At 41.4% G+C, this 13,026-nt stretch overlaps 1 protein-coding gene across 1 annotated transcript; it reads left to right on the forward strand.

Annotated features, from left to right (window-relative positions):
* The first annotated feature begins 7,133 nt into the window (after positions 1-7,133).
* LOC309326575 (vomeronasal type-2 receptor 26-like) lies at positions 7,134-12,701 on the forward strand. Its single transcript, XM_081835421.1, has 4 exons — positions 7,134-8,169; positions 8,924-9,151; positions 10,080-10,206; positions 11,517-12,701. Exons 1-4 carry the CDS (start codon positions 7,333-7,335, stop codon positions 12,416-12,418), a joined length of 2,094 nt encoding a protein of 697 aa, XP_081691547.1. The 5' UTR covers positions 7,134-7,332; the 3' UTR covers positions 12,419-12,701.
* Positions 12,702-13,026: the final 325 nt, after the last annotated feature.

A 13,026-nucleotide genomic window follows, 5' to 3' on the forward strand; every position in this document is an offset into this window, starting at 1 on the left:
TGGTGGTAGAGATAAATAAGCAATGGTTTTAAAAGGAGGGACAACACCGTGGTAGGAAGGCTAGTCTTTATCTTTTCTTTCCCCCCTCCCCTTTGAAACATCTACATGAACATCTAAGAATGAACAAATCTACTGAGTCAATGATTTCATCTATCTATCTATCATCTATCATCTATCTATCTCTATTTTACAATTTCAAATAAACATTTTACAGACTTCCAAATGACTTCCCTTCTTCTCTTTCCATGGTTCATTTTACATATCTTACATCCCTGCACATTTTATTATAACCATTCAAATCAGTTTTCCACTACAGTGGTACCTCGGGTTACATACGCTTCAAGTTACATACGCTTCAGGTTACAGACTCCGCTAACTCAGAAATATTACCTCGGGTTAAGAACTTTGCTTCAGGATGAGAACAGAAATCATGCAGTGGCGGCGCAGTGGCAGCAGGAGGCCCCATTAGCTAAAGTGGTGCTTCAGGTTAAGAACAGTTTCAGGTTAAGAACAGACCTCCAGAACGAATTAAGTTCTTAACCCGAGGTACCAGTGTATTATATCGCTCAAGAATTATTTAGTTATTATAAAGATTGAATTTCATGCTTCCAGCATTTTCAGCCATACACACTTATTTTCCATATACTCAATAAATTTTTCCAATCTTCCTTAAATGTATATTCTTCTTGCTCTTTTATTCTATATGTTAAGTCTGCCAGTTGTGCATATTCTGTCAACTTAGTTTGCCAATCCTCTTTAGTTGAAACACCACTCACTTTCCATTTTGGGGGCTAACAAGACATGAGCTGCAGATGTTGAATACATCAATAATATTTCTGATAACTAGGAATTTCAGTCTGGGTTATCCCCAGCAGAAAGGACTCTGGGTTTAGGGGAAAAGTAATATTAAACATTTTTTTTAGTTCATTATAAATCATTTCCCATTATTCTTTTACCTTTTTACATGCCCACCAAATGTGAAATAATGTTCCCTCCACACCTTTACACTTCCAACACTTATTAGATTCTGTCTTGTAAATCTTAGCCAACCTGCTTCGAGTTAAATAACATCTATGAATCATTTTCAAATACTTCTCTTTCAAAGAATAACATGCTGTAATTTTCAAGTCACTTTTCCAAAGTTTCTCCCAGAGGTTAAGATCTATATTGTGTCCTTTATCTATTGCCCAGTGCGTCATTGAAGCTTTAACAAGCTCATTTTTGTTTCCCATTTTAATAAAAGATAATGTGTTTTAGACAAAAAATTATCTTTGTTTTACAAGAGTTCTGTTTTGAATTGTGAGCTATGGTCCAAAAAACAGTTCTTTCTGTCTAATTTAAACATATCATGTAACTGATGATATTGCAACCAGTCTGCAACTTGACTACTTAGGTTTTTAATTGGTTTCAGTTTGGGTTTCACCCCACCCACCCCCATCCCGGTAAAATCCAGCAATTCCCTGTAAGTCACTTATTGTCTATCCATATTAACTCTTTAATTGTAATTGCCTTGATAGGAGAAAGCCATAAAGGTGATTTTATTTCCAGCAGTTCTTATATTTCTCCCAAACTCTATACAGATTCTTCCTAAGAATGTGGTTCATAAAACTCTTACAGGGGCTGGTAGTTTTGCTTTTAATCTGCTGTGTTTTCTAAATGTTGTTGACTGCCTTGAAGAGTCGAGTAAAAAATGGGATATAAAACAAAAAGCTATGGAAGCCTCTTCCCCTACCACCACTGAACTCTAAACATATTCAGTAAACATATTCTTTGATTTTTTTTCCCCAGACATGGATGATTGTTTTCAATATCCAGAAGATCAGTACCCAAACATTGGCCAGGATATATGTCTTCCAAAAATATTAACTTCCTGTCTTACGATGAACCTCTGGGAATCAGTTGCATCATTTCCGCAAATATGACACAGAATGAGAGATGTGAAGGGGAAATGTGGACTAGTCTACATGGGCCAACAGATACTTGCCTTGTGCGAAGGAATAACAGAGCAAAAGAGACAAGCAAAGACCACATCAGGGCCTTGTTCAGTTGGCTAAAGACAGGGCTAACTGAAGAAAGAAACATCTGATGCCTGCTGCTGTTTCAAGGGGCTGGTAGTTTTGCTTTGTGATCTGCTGTGTTTTCTAAATGTTGTTGACTGCTTTGATGAGTCGAGTAAAGAAGTGGGATATAAAACAAAAAAGCCTAATCCCCTTACCACCACTAGACTCTAAAAGTCTTCAGTAAACATGTTTTTGCTTTATTTTCAGACATGGATGACTGTTTTCAATGTCCAGAAGATCAGTACCCAAACATTGGCCAGGATATACCGCATTTTTTGCCCTATAGGACGCACTTTTTCCCCTCCAAAAATGAAGGGGAAATGTGTATGTGTCCTATGGGGTGAATGCAGGCTTTCGCTGAAGCCTGGAGAGCGAGAGGGGTCCGTGCGCACCAACCCCTCTCGCTCTTCCACTGCTTGCGGAGATTTGCCTGCATGCTGAAGCCTGCGCGCACTGAGCTCAGCGCGCCCAGGCTTCGCGGACCTCTCCGCAAGCAGCAGGAGCCAGCGCTGGGCTCCCATGGCTTGCAGAGAGCTGCCTGTTTGGGGGCTGGGGTTGGGGGAAGCTCGGGCCTCCCCCGCCCCAGCCCCGCGCCTGGGGGGTAAATAATTTTTTCCCCTTTATTTCCCCCCCAAAAAACTAGGTGCGCCTTATGGGACGGTGCGTCCTATAGGGCGAAAAATACGGTATGTCTTCCAAAAGATATTGGCTTCCTGTCTTATGATGAACCTCTGGGAATCAGTTTGGTCACTTTTGCTCTTTTATTGACTTTCATTACAGCTTTGGTGCTTAGGATCTTCATCAAGCACAAAGAAACTCCCATAGTCAAAGCCAACAATCGGACCCTCACCTATGTTCTCCTCATAGCCCTCATTCTCTCCTTTCTTTGTCCTTTGCTATTCCTTGGCCAGCCTACAAAAGTAACCTGCCTCCTTCGACAAACTTCTTTTGGAGTCATCTTCTCAGTAGCAGTATCTTGCATCTTAGCAAAAACAACTATAGTGGTTCTAGCTTTCATGGCTACCAAGCCAGGCTCCAGAATGAGGAGATGGGTGGGGAAACATCTGGCCATCTCCATTGTTTTTGCAGTTTCCTCATTCAAATGATGATGTGTAGTGCCTGGCTGATAGTTGCTCCCCCACTCCCTGATTTAGACAAGCACTCAGGGACTAAAGAAATTATACTGGAATGTAACAAAGGATCAGTCACCATATTCTACTGTGTCCTAGGCTTCATGGGAATGCTGGCCATGGTCAGTTTCACTGTGGCTTTCCTAGCTAGGAAGTTACCAGTTTTAATGAAGCCAAATTCATCACCTTCAGCATGTTGGTCTTTTGCAGTGTGTGACTGTCCTTTGTTCCTACCTACCTGAGTACCAAGGGAAAGTACATGATAGCTGTAGAGATCTTTTCTATATTGGCCTCTAGTTTTGGGTTACTGGGCTGCATCTTCTTCCCCAAATGTTACTATATCATTTTGGTGAGGCCAGAGTTAAACAGCAGGGGACTGCTTATTATAAGAAAGCATTAAAGCATGAACAAGTCTGTTTGACAAAACTGTTCCCTAAAGCCAATACAGCAGCCCATGTAGCTGGTCTCACTGGACTTTCCCCTGTCAAAGTATTGTGATACCATCAAGGAACACAGACAGCTATGTGGGCATGAACCATAGCAGAGCCACTCTTCCAAGTTCATTCTTCTCTGAATTTGATGTTCTTTCCCCCTCATACTAAAGTTTAAAAAGGAACACTTTTGTACAAATATTTTAAATTTTGAATTAAAAACTAAAGCTTGCATTTCAGACTACTAAAGATATTGTTGTAAAATTCACCATATTTTACAAGTGATTTTAAAAATCATGGAAGCTTAGTCCCAAGTAACTACTATGTGTAGGGTTGCAGTCATGCCACATGGCTGGTGTGAATCCAGGTCTCCTCAGCCAAATTCCAAGATCCTGACTACACCATACTACATTTTGGGATCTTCATTGGTTACAAGGTCTTCTGTGATGAACTTCTAACTTCTAACTTCACCAATACACCACTGGCCCCTTATTATCTAATGAAAGGAAATTAAAAATAACAGTCCTGAATATGTGACAAACACATTTCCTTCAGCAATTCCACAGGGAATCCCTAAAACTGAATACATACATTCCTCCTTGGTTATTAAAAGGGCTATAATTAAATCTGCTGCTCCTCAAAGATCCCTCTGGATTTTCACTGGAAACTGGCAACATAACACAAAGGATGCTGCAACTTAACCAGAATTACTTAAAAAGAGTCTGGGATACTCCCAGATTGCATCCTCTCAGGAAACTTAATTACCATTGAAATGAGACAATTTTTATCTTGGAGAAGCTGATTATACTATTGCCAGAGAAATCATGGTTTCTGCATAGAACAAACAGTTGCCCTTGTATGAATGGTGGTTTTAGTGGTCTTACTGCTGAAACTGATTTCTTACAATGTATGTCAGGCTCGCATAGTAAAATGCAGGCTCCAAAGTCCACACCATCCACTTCAAATGTATCATCAGCCAGGAGAGTTCCTCATTGGTGGCATTGTTTTCCATGGTGGCTTCCTCTCCTCTGCAGCAACATTGACTGAGGAACCCCCACCAGCGCTGCCTGAAGAGCTTGTGTAAGAACTAAGCCACTCATTTATTACAGCACAGGAATGATCAAACCTAGAGTTGCAGTCTCAGCATAATGGCTGAGGCTTCAAACTTCTACCCATTGACCTAGGGATAAGCACTTTTGATTTCAGTGGGACATATGCTGATGTAAAAATACGTCGGAATGTCTTCTGAATTAAGAGAATACTCTCTAAGTTCCCATTTCTCAACAGGGAAATGAATATAATTGTATTGAAATGTATATATATTTATTAGCCCTTTTGAACAACCGATTTTGATAGACTTTATCTGAGCAGGAGTGTTAGTTAAAAAAAACTTTACAGAAGCTGAATGCTCTTACTGTTTCATTTCCTGATCTTAGGCTAAAGTTTGTTTCACAATGACGGCATATACAGTGGTACCTCGGGTTAAGTACTTAATTCGTTCTGGAGTTCCATTCTTAACCTGAAACTGTTCTTAACCTGAAGCACCACTTTAGGTAATGGGGCCTCCTGCTGCCGCCGTGCCGCCAGAGCACGATTACTGTTCTCATCCTGAAGCAAAATTCTTAACCCGATGTACTATTTCTGGGTTAGCGGAGTCTGTGACCTGAAGCGTATGTTTCCTGAAGCTTATGTTACCTGAGGTACCACTGTAATATGAAGTAGAGAATTGTGTGAATTACAACCACCATCTCTGCATCATGAATAAGGAAGGGGGCATTGCAGGAGAGAGCTCAGACACTTTGTAAATGTCAGGAAAAGACTTCAGATGTTTCAGGGAAAGACCCCAGGGGTTCCAATGTTCCTATGGGCACCACATTAGCAATCCCCTGGTCTAGATACCATTGGCCTTAACAGGCCTTAACTGGGACAAAACAAAATGAATTTCAGTAGGGACAAATGTCAGGTTCTGCACTTAGGCAGGAAATACCAGCTGTACAAATATAAGATCGGGAACACCTGGTTTGCCAGTGCTATGTGTGAAAAGTCTGCATCAACAGAAGCATAGTACCCCAATAAAAACAACAACAGGGAAGAGATCTCTTCTGCGCTGCTCAGAACACACCTGATATATTCTGTTCAGTTGTGTTCAGCACAATTTAAGAAAGATACTGACAAGCTACAACATGTGCAGAAGAGGTTGACACATATGATCAAGGGTCTGGAAGCCAAACCTTATGAGGAAAAGTTGAGGGGGTTTGGTATGTTTAGCTATGAAAATAGGAGACTGAGGGGATATAGCATAGCCATTTTCAAATATCTCAAGGGCTGTCACCAGGAAGATGGAGCAAGCTTGTTTTTTCTTACTCCAGAGGGTAGGACCCGAACCAATGGATTCAAGTTGCAAGATAGGAGATTCTGTGTAAACATGAGGAAGAACTTGCTGATTATAAGACCTGTTCAGCAGTGGAATGGACAGGAAGTACTATTGTTAATCATATCTGTTCCTTCTGATACTGTTTGCAAATCTCATTCTAGGGTGGTGCCTAAGCTTTACCAGCACATTGTGGCCTTGGCATTTGCAGTCAAGGAGATCAATGAAGACCCTCACATCCTACCCAATATTACCTTGGGCTTTCACTTATATGACAGCTATAACAATGCAAGGAGCACATATCTTGCCACACTGCTGCTTTTATCCATGGTGGAGAAATTTGTCCCAAACTATATATGTGATGTTGAAAATAATCTGGCAGGGGTCATTGGGGGACTGGATTCTGAAATCTCCTTTTATGTGGCAACAGTTTTGGATATCTATAAGATTCCACAGGTAAGACACCCATGTACGATACCTCTCTAAGCTTGCATAGAGAATGAGGCTGAATTCACAGCACCAGTTCAGACTGTGTCACCAGTTCAGGACAAGGATGAAATTAGGGGCAGAACCATGCACACCACCCTCACCAGCCATTTTTGGATTTGCAGCATTTCCTGCTTAACGAGAAGGGCATCTGAATTGAGTTGCAGGGGAAGCTGGGGAATTGCTTCTAGGATAAAAATTCACAAGTATTTCCAAGTACAATAATTATTTACCTTCACCACACCACACCCAATATGTGAATGTTTAGGGGGAAAGGACTTTCAAATTAAACACACTCTGGAGCTTTGGCAAATTGCAGATACTGTCCAGTTGTGCAGGAGAACAGCAATAGTATTGAGCAGCTGGTTCCAAAGTGAAATAAATGTTCATAGATGAAGTCTAAGAAGTCTTAAAAAAGAAAAGGCAGAAATGGCAGTTCTGCTGTGTGTTGGGGTATGTCCTTTGTGAAGACAAAAGACGCTCCAGAGAAGAAATGTGCATCTGACCCAAGTTGCAATTCTGATGTGGTTGCAGTAAATAATCTCTAACGCAGTGTTAGGCAATCCTTTGTTTAGGACATCGTGTGTCCCTATGTTCAGTTTAACCCTGCCAACAGAACAAATGTTTAACCAGCAGGAATGGGAGATGACCTCAGTTTTCAGCCCATCTGCATGTGTGTCTTTTGTATAAATGAGTAAGGGCATGCAACCCCTGGTGGGTGGCAAAGGGCATGTCTGACTAACAGGATTCACCACAAAATGTATATTAATATTTTGAAAGAACTATGCAAATATTACTTGGCCTCTTCTCTTCCTCCATTCCCTCTTTAGCTCATTTATGGATCTGCTCCAGTGATGAATGATAAAAGCCCAGGGCTTCCCTTCTACCAGATGGCAGCCTCAGAATCCCTTCAGTATGAGGGAATTCTCTCTTTGCTTCTGCATTTCAGGTGGACGTGGATTGGAGTCATTGCAATGAAAAATGAAAATGGAGAAAGATTTGTGCAAACCATTTCCCAAATGTTTACCAAGAGTGGTGTCTGCTTTGCATTCATAGAAAGAATCCCCAATTTTAGTTTTATATCTGAAATGTATGACTTGCTACAACAAGCGGCCAATATAGAAGATCAAATTTTTAGCAGCAAAGCTAACGTAGTGGTTGCCTCTGGAGAATCTTTTTCCATGGCAACTTTTAGATATCTTTCATACCTATCAGAACATGATGACATGACCAAGAATGTAAAAAGTAAAGTATGGATAACAACTGCCCAGGTTGAGTTTGCTTCATTTGTCTTTCAAAGGTACTGGGGTTCAGAAATATTCAGTGGCGCTATAGCCTTTGAAATTCACTTTAGAAACCCACCAGCATTTTATCAGTATGTTCTGCACAGAAACCCTTCCAGCACAGATGGGGACGGTTTTATCAGGAACTTCTGGCAACAGGCCTTTGAATGTGTATTCCCAGATATCACTTCAGACAAGGTGGAGGGGAATATTTGCACCGGAGAAGAGAAGCTGGAGAACCTTCCTGGGTCTCTTTTTGAAATGAGCATGACAGGCCACAGTTACAGCATCCATAGTGCTGTCTACGCCATGGCCCATGCCTTACATGCCATGTCCACATCCAGACTCAGGCACAGAGGAATTGCATATGGAGGGAGAGGGAAGAATCCGAATCAAGAGTTTTGGCAGGTAAAGGCTGAACATCCTCAAATGTGAAAGCCCTGTTACTTCTTGGCACTGTATGGGTTCCCAAAATGCTATCAGCTTGCTCTTTCCTCTCAGAGTTCAAACACTGTATGTGGAAGAAGAACCCAGAACTGAATTTATAATTCTGCAGACACAGTAGAAGGTACACTGATATGATGGTATCCTAGATGATTTCCCCATATATTGTTCTGCTTGCAAATAGCTGTAGAATCTATAGGGAAGGGAAATGATGGTTGTGTCCTTCTTTGGGCAGTTATTGCCCCATGTCTGAGGAGAAAGCATTTGTTATGATGGAAGCTTTGCAACCCAATGAGATCCCATGCCATTCATAGATTGAAAGCAGTGGTAATGGTTGAGAGAGATGTTCAGCACTCCCTCTATCCCATATCAACCAAATCCTTTCTTAGAGCTGGTGGTCACAAACCACTGCCGTGTCTTCTGAGATGCTCAGGGAGGGAGGGACGGAGAGAGAGAGAGAGAAAGATAGAGATCGCTGCTTAAACATATTTAATTTGTGGACAATCAGAGAAAGAATGATTGTAAGGAAGATTGAGAGAGATGCATGTGTGTGAAAGAAAATTGGTTGACCCTCTCCATGCTTGGACCTGAATCCACTGACAGTTGACTGAATCAACCCTACCATTTGCTGTAGGTTCTTCCCAGAGGGAAAAAATGCTCCTCCCTGCATTAGACTGCAGTCTTTTCTAAACCCCTTTCTTTTCTGCTTTCAATATAGCTCCATCACTTTCTGAGAAGCATGTCATTTAACAATACAGCAGGAGATGTGGTCTTCATCAACCACAATGGAGAGGCAGCATCTAGCTTGGATATTGTGAATTGGATCATATTCGCCAACCAAAGTCTGCACCGAGTGAGAGTTGGGAGGATAGATCCACAAGCTCCTCCAGACCAATCATTCCTCCTTGATGAAGATGCTATCACATGGCACAGCTGGTTTAACCAGGTAGGGTTGCATTGTTAGCTAATTCAAAAGAGATTCAGTATTGAATAAGCAATCATTATTCATCTGCAGGTCTACTCACTGTTTTTTGAGCCACAAGTTGAGCAGTGGTGTATGACCAAAGCACAAAGTATCAAATTAAGAGCCAAAAGCTTACTGCTAGAAGCGCACATGGATTAAAAGCAAATATTTTATTAAGGAGGCTACAAAACAAAAGGACCCTTTTACTACAAAATACAGTTAAGCAAGGCTAACAGTGTAAATATGCCTTAGGAGATCCTAGTTCAAATTAAAATAACAAAAACTAGATTATCTCACCCTAATCCCACCCATTCACAGACCCCACTACAAGTGCATCCATGCAAATGTGGTTTTTGCATCACACAATTCATCATCTGAATGTGGGTCATTAGGTCCACATCAAATACCAGTTTTTCTTTGGAAGGGCGTGGATATAGAAGGGCAGGTTTTCTTCCAGTCAAATGAAGCCTCTGGGTATATTCCCCCAGCACAAGAGGGTATACAGGCTCAGAGACCATGAAGCTACAAAGTGGATTTGGAACACTTCCCCAGGAAGCATCTGATGGATCTATGAACAGATGTACCTACTGGCACCAAAATCAGTTCTAGAGCTGTCTACCTAGTGGGCTACAAACTCAAATCAGCAATTATAACAAAATTAACAGGGTAACTTCAAAGCGTACCTTATGGACAGAGCAATTTTTGCAGAACAGATGCACACCCCAGAGCAATATAGAGGGAACATCACATAATTTCAAACATTACTACTAATAATAAGAAAATAATAAACCATTACAGATTACTGAAAAGCTGTGTCAGCTTAGTAACACAGAGAAAGGACCGAGAACATAAAGGGTTCCAAATTCATTAGTGTCTTGATGAACCTTCTGCTGTTTCATTTATGGATTAGATTCAGCCTCTTTCTGTCTGTACTGAGAGATGTCTTCCAGGATTCAGCAAGAAAGTGAAGGAGGGACAGCCCCCTTGCTGCTACGATTGCATCCCATGTGCTGAGGGGAAGATTGCAAACCAGGATGGTAAGAGAAATAAATAGATTAGTACTTAGCATTGAAAGGTGCTGTAAGGATGACTGAGTTTGTTTCAAAAGAGATGATCTACTATGTGAAGAAGATGTTGTTGTTGTTGTTTAGTCATTTAGTCATGTCTGACTCTTCTTGACCCCATGGACCAGAGTACGCCAGGCACTTCTGTCTTCCACTGCCTCCCACAGTTTGGTCACACTCATGCTGGTAGCTTCAAGAACACTATCCAACCATCTCGCTCTCTGTCATCCGCTTCTCCTTGTGCCCTCCACTTTCCCAGCATCAGGGTCTTTTCCAGGGAGTCTTCTTTTCTCATGAGGTAGTCAAAGTATTGGAGCCTCAGCTTCAGGATCTGTCCTTCCAGTGAGCACTCAGGGCTGATTTCCTTAAGAATGGATGGGTTTGTTCTTCTTGCAGTCCATGGGACTCTCAAGAGTCTCCTCCAGCACCATAATTCAAAAGCATCAATTCTTCAGCGATCAGCCTTCTTTATGGTCCAGCTCTCACTTCCATACAACACTACTGGGAAAACCATAGCTTTTACTATAAGAAGAAGATAGATAAACTTTATTCGCATTAGCCACCAGCCATAGTAACATAAAACAAGCAATATATACAAATAAAAAGACAACAATGGGTAAAAAGGGCAATCAAATGACCAAGATTATCGTTCAGATAGCGGCCCTTAATCTCATTGCACCCTCAATAAACCTAGCAACCTTTGCTGTTTTCTGATCATTTTGATCTGATAAAAGAAAGAACGATGTGGCCGCAGATGGGCGGCCTGGGATGGTAAGTAAGAGTGGGGTGATGATCTCATTCCTCAGATCTTTATAAAGGGGACAGGACAGGAGAACATGAGCCACTGTTTCCAGATTGCCATCTCCACAGGGGCAGAGTCATTTCTCAGTTGTTTGTGTGATCCTGCCTCTTTGTGATCATTGCCCTTCAGATAGTCTAAATATGTTAATCTAATGAGAATGACTCTGCATTGAGAGTAGCAAGGTGGTACGTGGTTCAAATCATATCTAGAAGGGGCTTTTCATTCCTTTTGACTTACACAGGCTACACCCAGGCTAGTGTAATGATATGTTCCAAAATCGTGAGGAGAATGGCCCTGGCTCTGCAGTCTACAGACCAATATCTCTGAACCAATTAAATGCAACAATACCACATTACAGAGCATCAGACAGTATTAAACATGTTTTAATTTGAGCAGAGCTCTTTTCTTCTCAGACAGAAAATCAACATTTCAGGAAGCTGATGTGATATGAACTAAAGGTCATTTCCTTATTTTTTTCCAGATATGAATGACTGTAATAAATGCCCAGACAAAGAATATCCAAGCAAGAACCAGGATGGATGTCTACCCAAGGATATCAGCTTCTTGTCTTATGAAGAACCTTTGGGCATCAGTTTAGCCTGTTTCTCTCTTTCCCTTTCCTTGATCACAGCTCTGGTAATAGGTACATTTATAAAACACCATGACACACCCATTGTCATTGCAAACAACCGAAACCTCACCTATGCTCTCCTCATCTCTCTCCTGCTCTGCTTCCTTTGTGCATTGCTCTTCATTGGCCAACCTGAGAAGGTGAAGTGCCTCCTCCGACAAACAGCTTTTGGCATCATCTTCTCAACTGCTGTTTCATGCGTCCTGGCAAAAACCTTCATGGTGGTTTTGGCCTTCATGGCTACAAAACCAGAATCCAGGATGAGGAAATGGGTGGGGAAAGGACTTGGCCACTCCATTCTTCTTTCCTGCTCCATAGTCCAAGTAGGCATATGTACTGTGTGGCTGGCAACCTCTCCCCCATACCCAGATGTGGACATGCACTCTGTGATGGAAGAAATCATACTTGAATGTAATGAGGGGAGTGTGGCCATGTTTTACTGTGTCCTCATCTACATGAGCTGCCTGGCAACTGTTAGTTTTGCTGTGGCTTTCCTTGCCAGGAAGTTACCAGACAATTTCAACGAAGCCAAGTTTATCACTTTTAGCATGTTGGTCTTCTGCAGTGTTTGGCTGTCCTTTATTCCCTCCTACCTGAGCACCAAGGGAAAATATATGGTGGCTGTGGAGATCTTCTCCATCTTAGCCTCCGGTGGTGGGTTGCTGGGCTGCATCTTTTCCCCCAAATGTTACATAATCATTCTGAGGCCTGAGCTGAACAATAGGGAACAGCTAATAAGGAAGAGAAAGTAAGCAAATAATAACCTGTACTTTGCTGTATCTTGTGCTTTTTTCTTTGTGTCCAGTTGAATATTTGCAAACACTTGTTCAGCAGCTGCCTTACATAATTTTTCTAGATTTTTTTCTAGATGTTTTTTCCTAGATGTTTTTCCTAGATGTTTTTTCTAGATTTTCCTTGTGGTGATTGATGTTAGGCAATCATAGATATTGACTATTGAATTCACTCTGGAGACAAGCATGAACAGGGGAACTACCCCTGATGCTCTGAAAAATGCCATTTTCTCTGTTGGGGAACCAGGAAGCTGTCAGCTCCCAGGAATCCTGATAGAGCTAAGAGAAAGTAAAGAGTAGAAGAACCATCATCCTGCCTCATTTTTGGATATATTGAATAATTCCTCAATGTTCAAAAAGTCACATTGTTTCCTGATTTTGAAGTGGATGTTAAAATGCTGAAGACAAATGTACAGAATTCAAGTGACACTGTCATAATGTCTATTTTGTCTCTTCCTTTCTTAATGTGGGTGAAGGATTCCAGTTATAGGGAAGTACACCACATAAATACGATGTACACTCAAGAATTCATATTATTTCCATATGACAGTATCAATCCATTCCTTCAC

Source organism: Podarcis erhardii (genome assembly GCF_964252035.2).
Source record: "Podarcis erhardii genome assembly, chromosome: 13".
Lineage (NCBI taxonomy): Eukaryota > Metazoa > Chordata > Lepidosauria > Squamata > Lacertidae > Podarcis > Podarcis erhardii.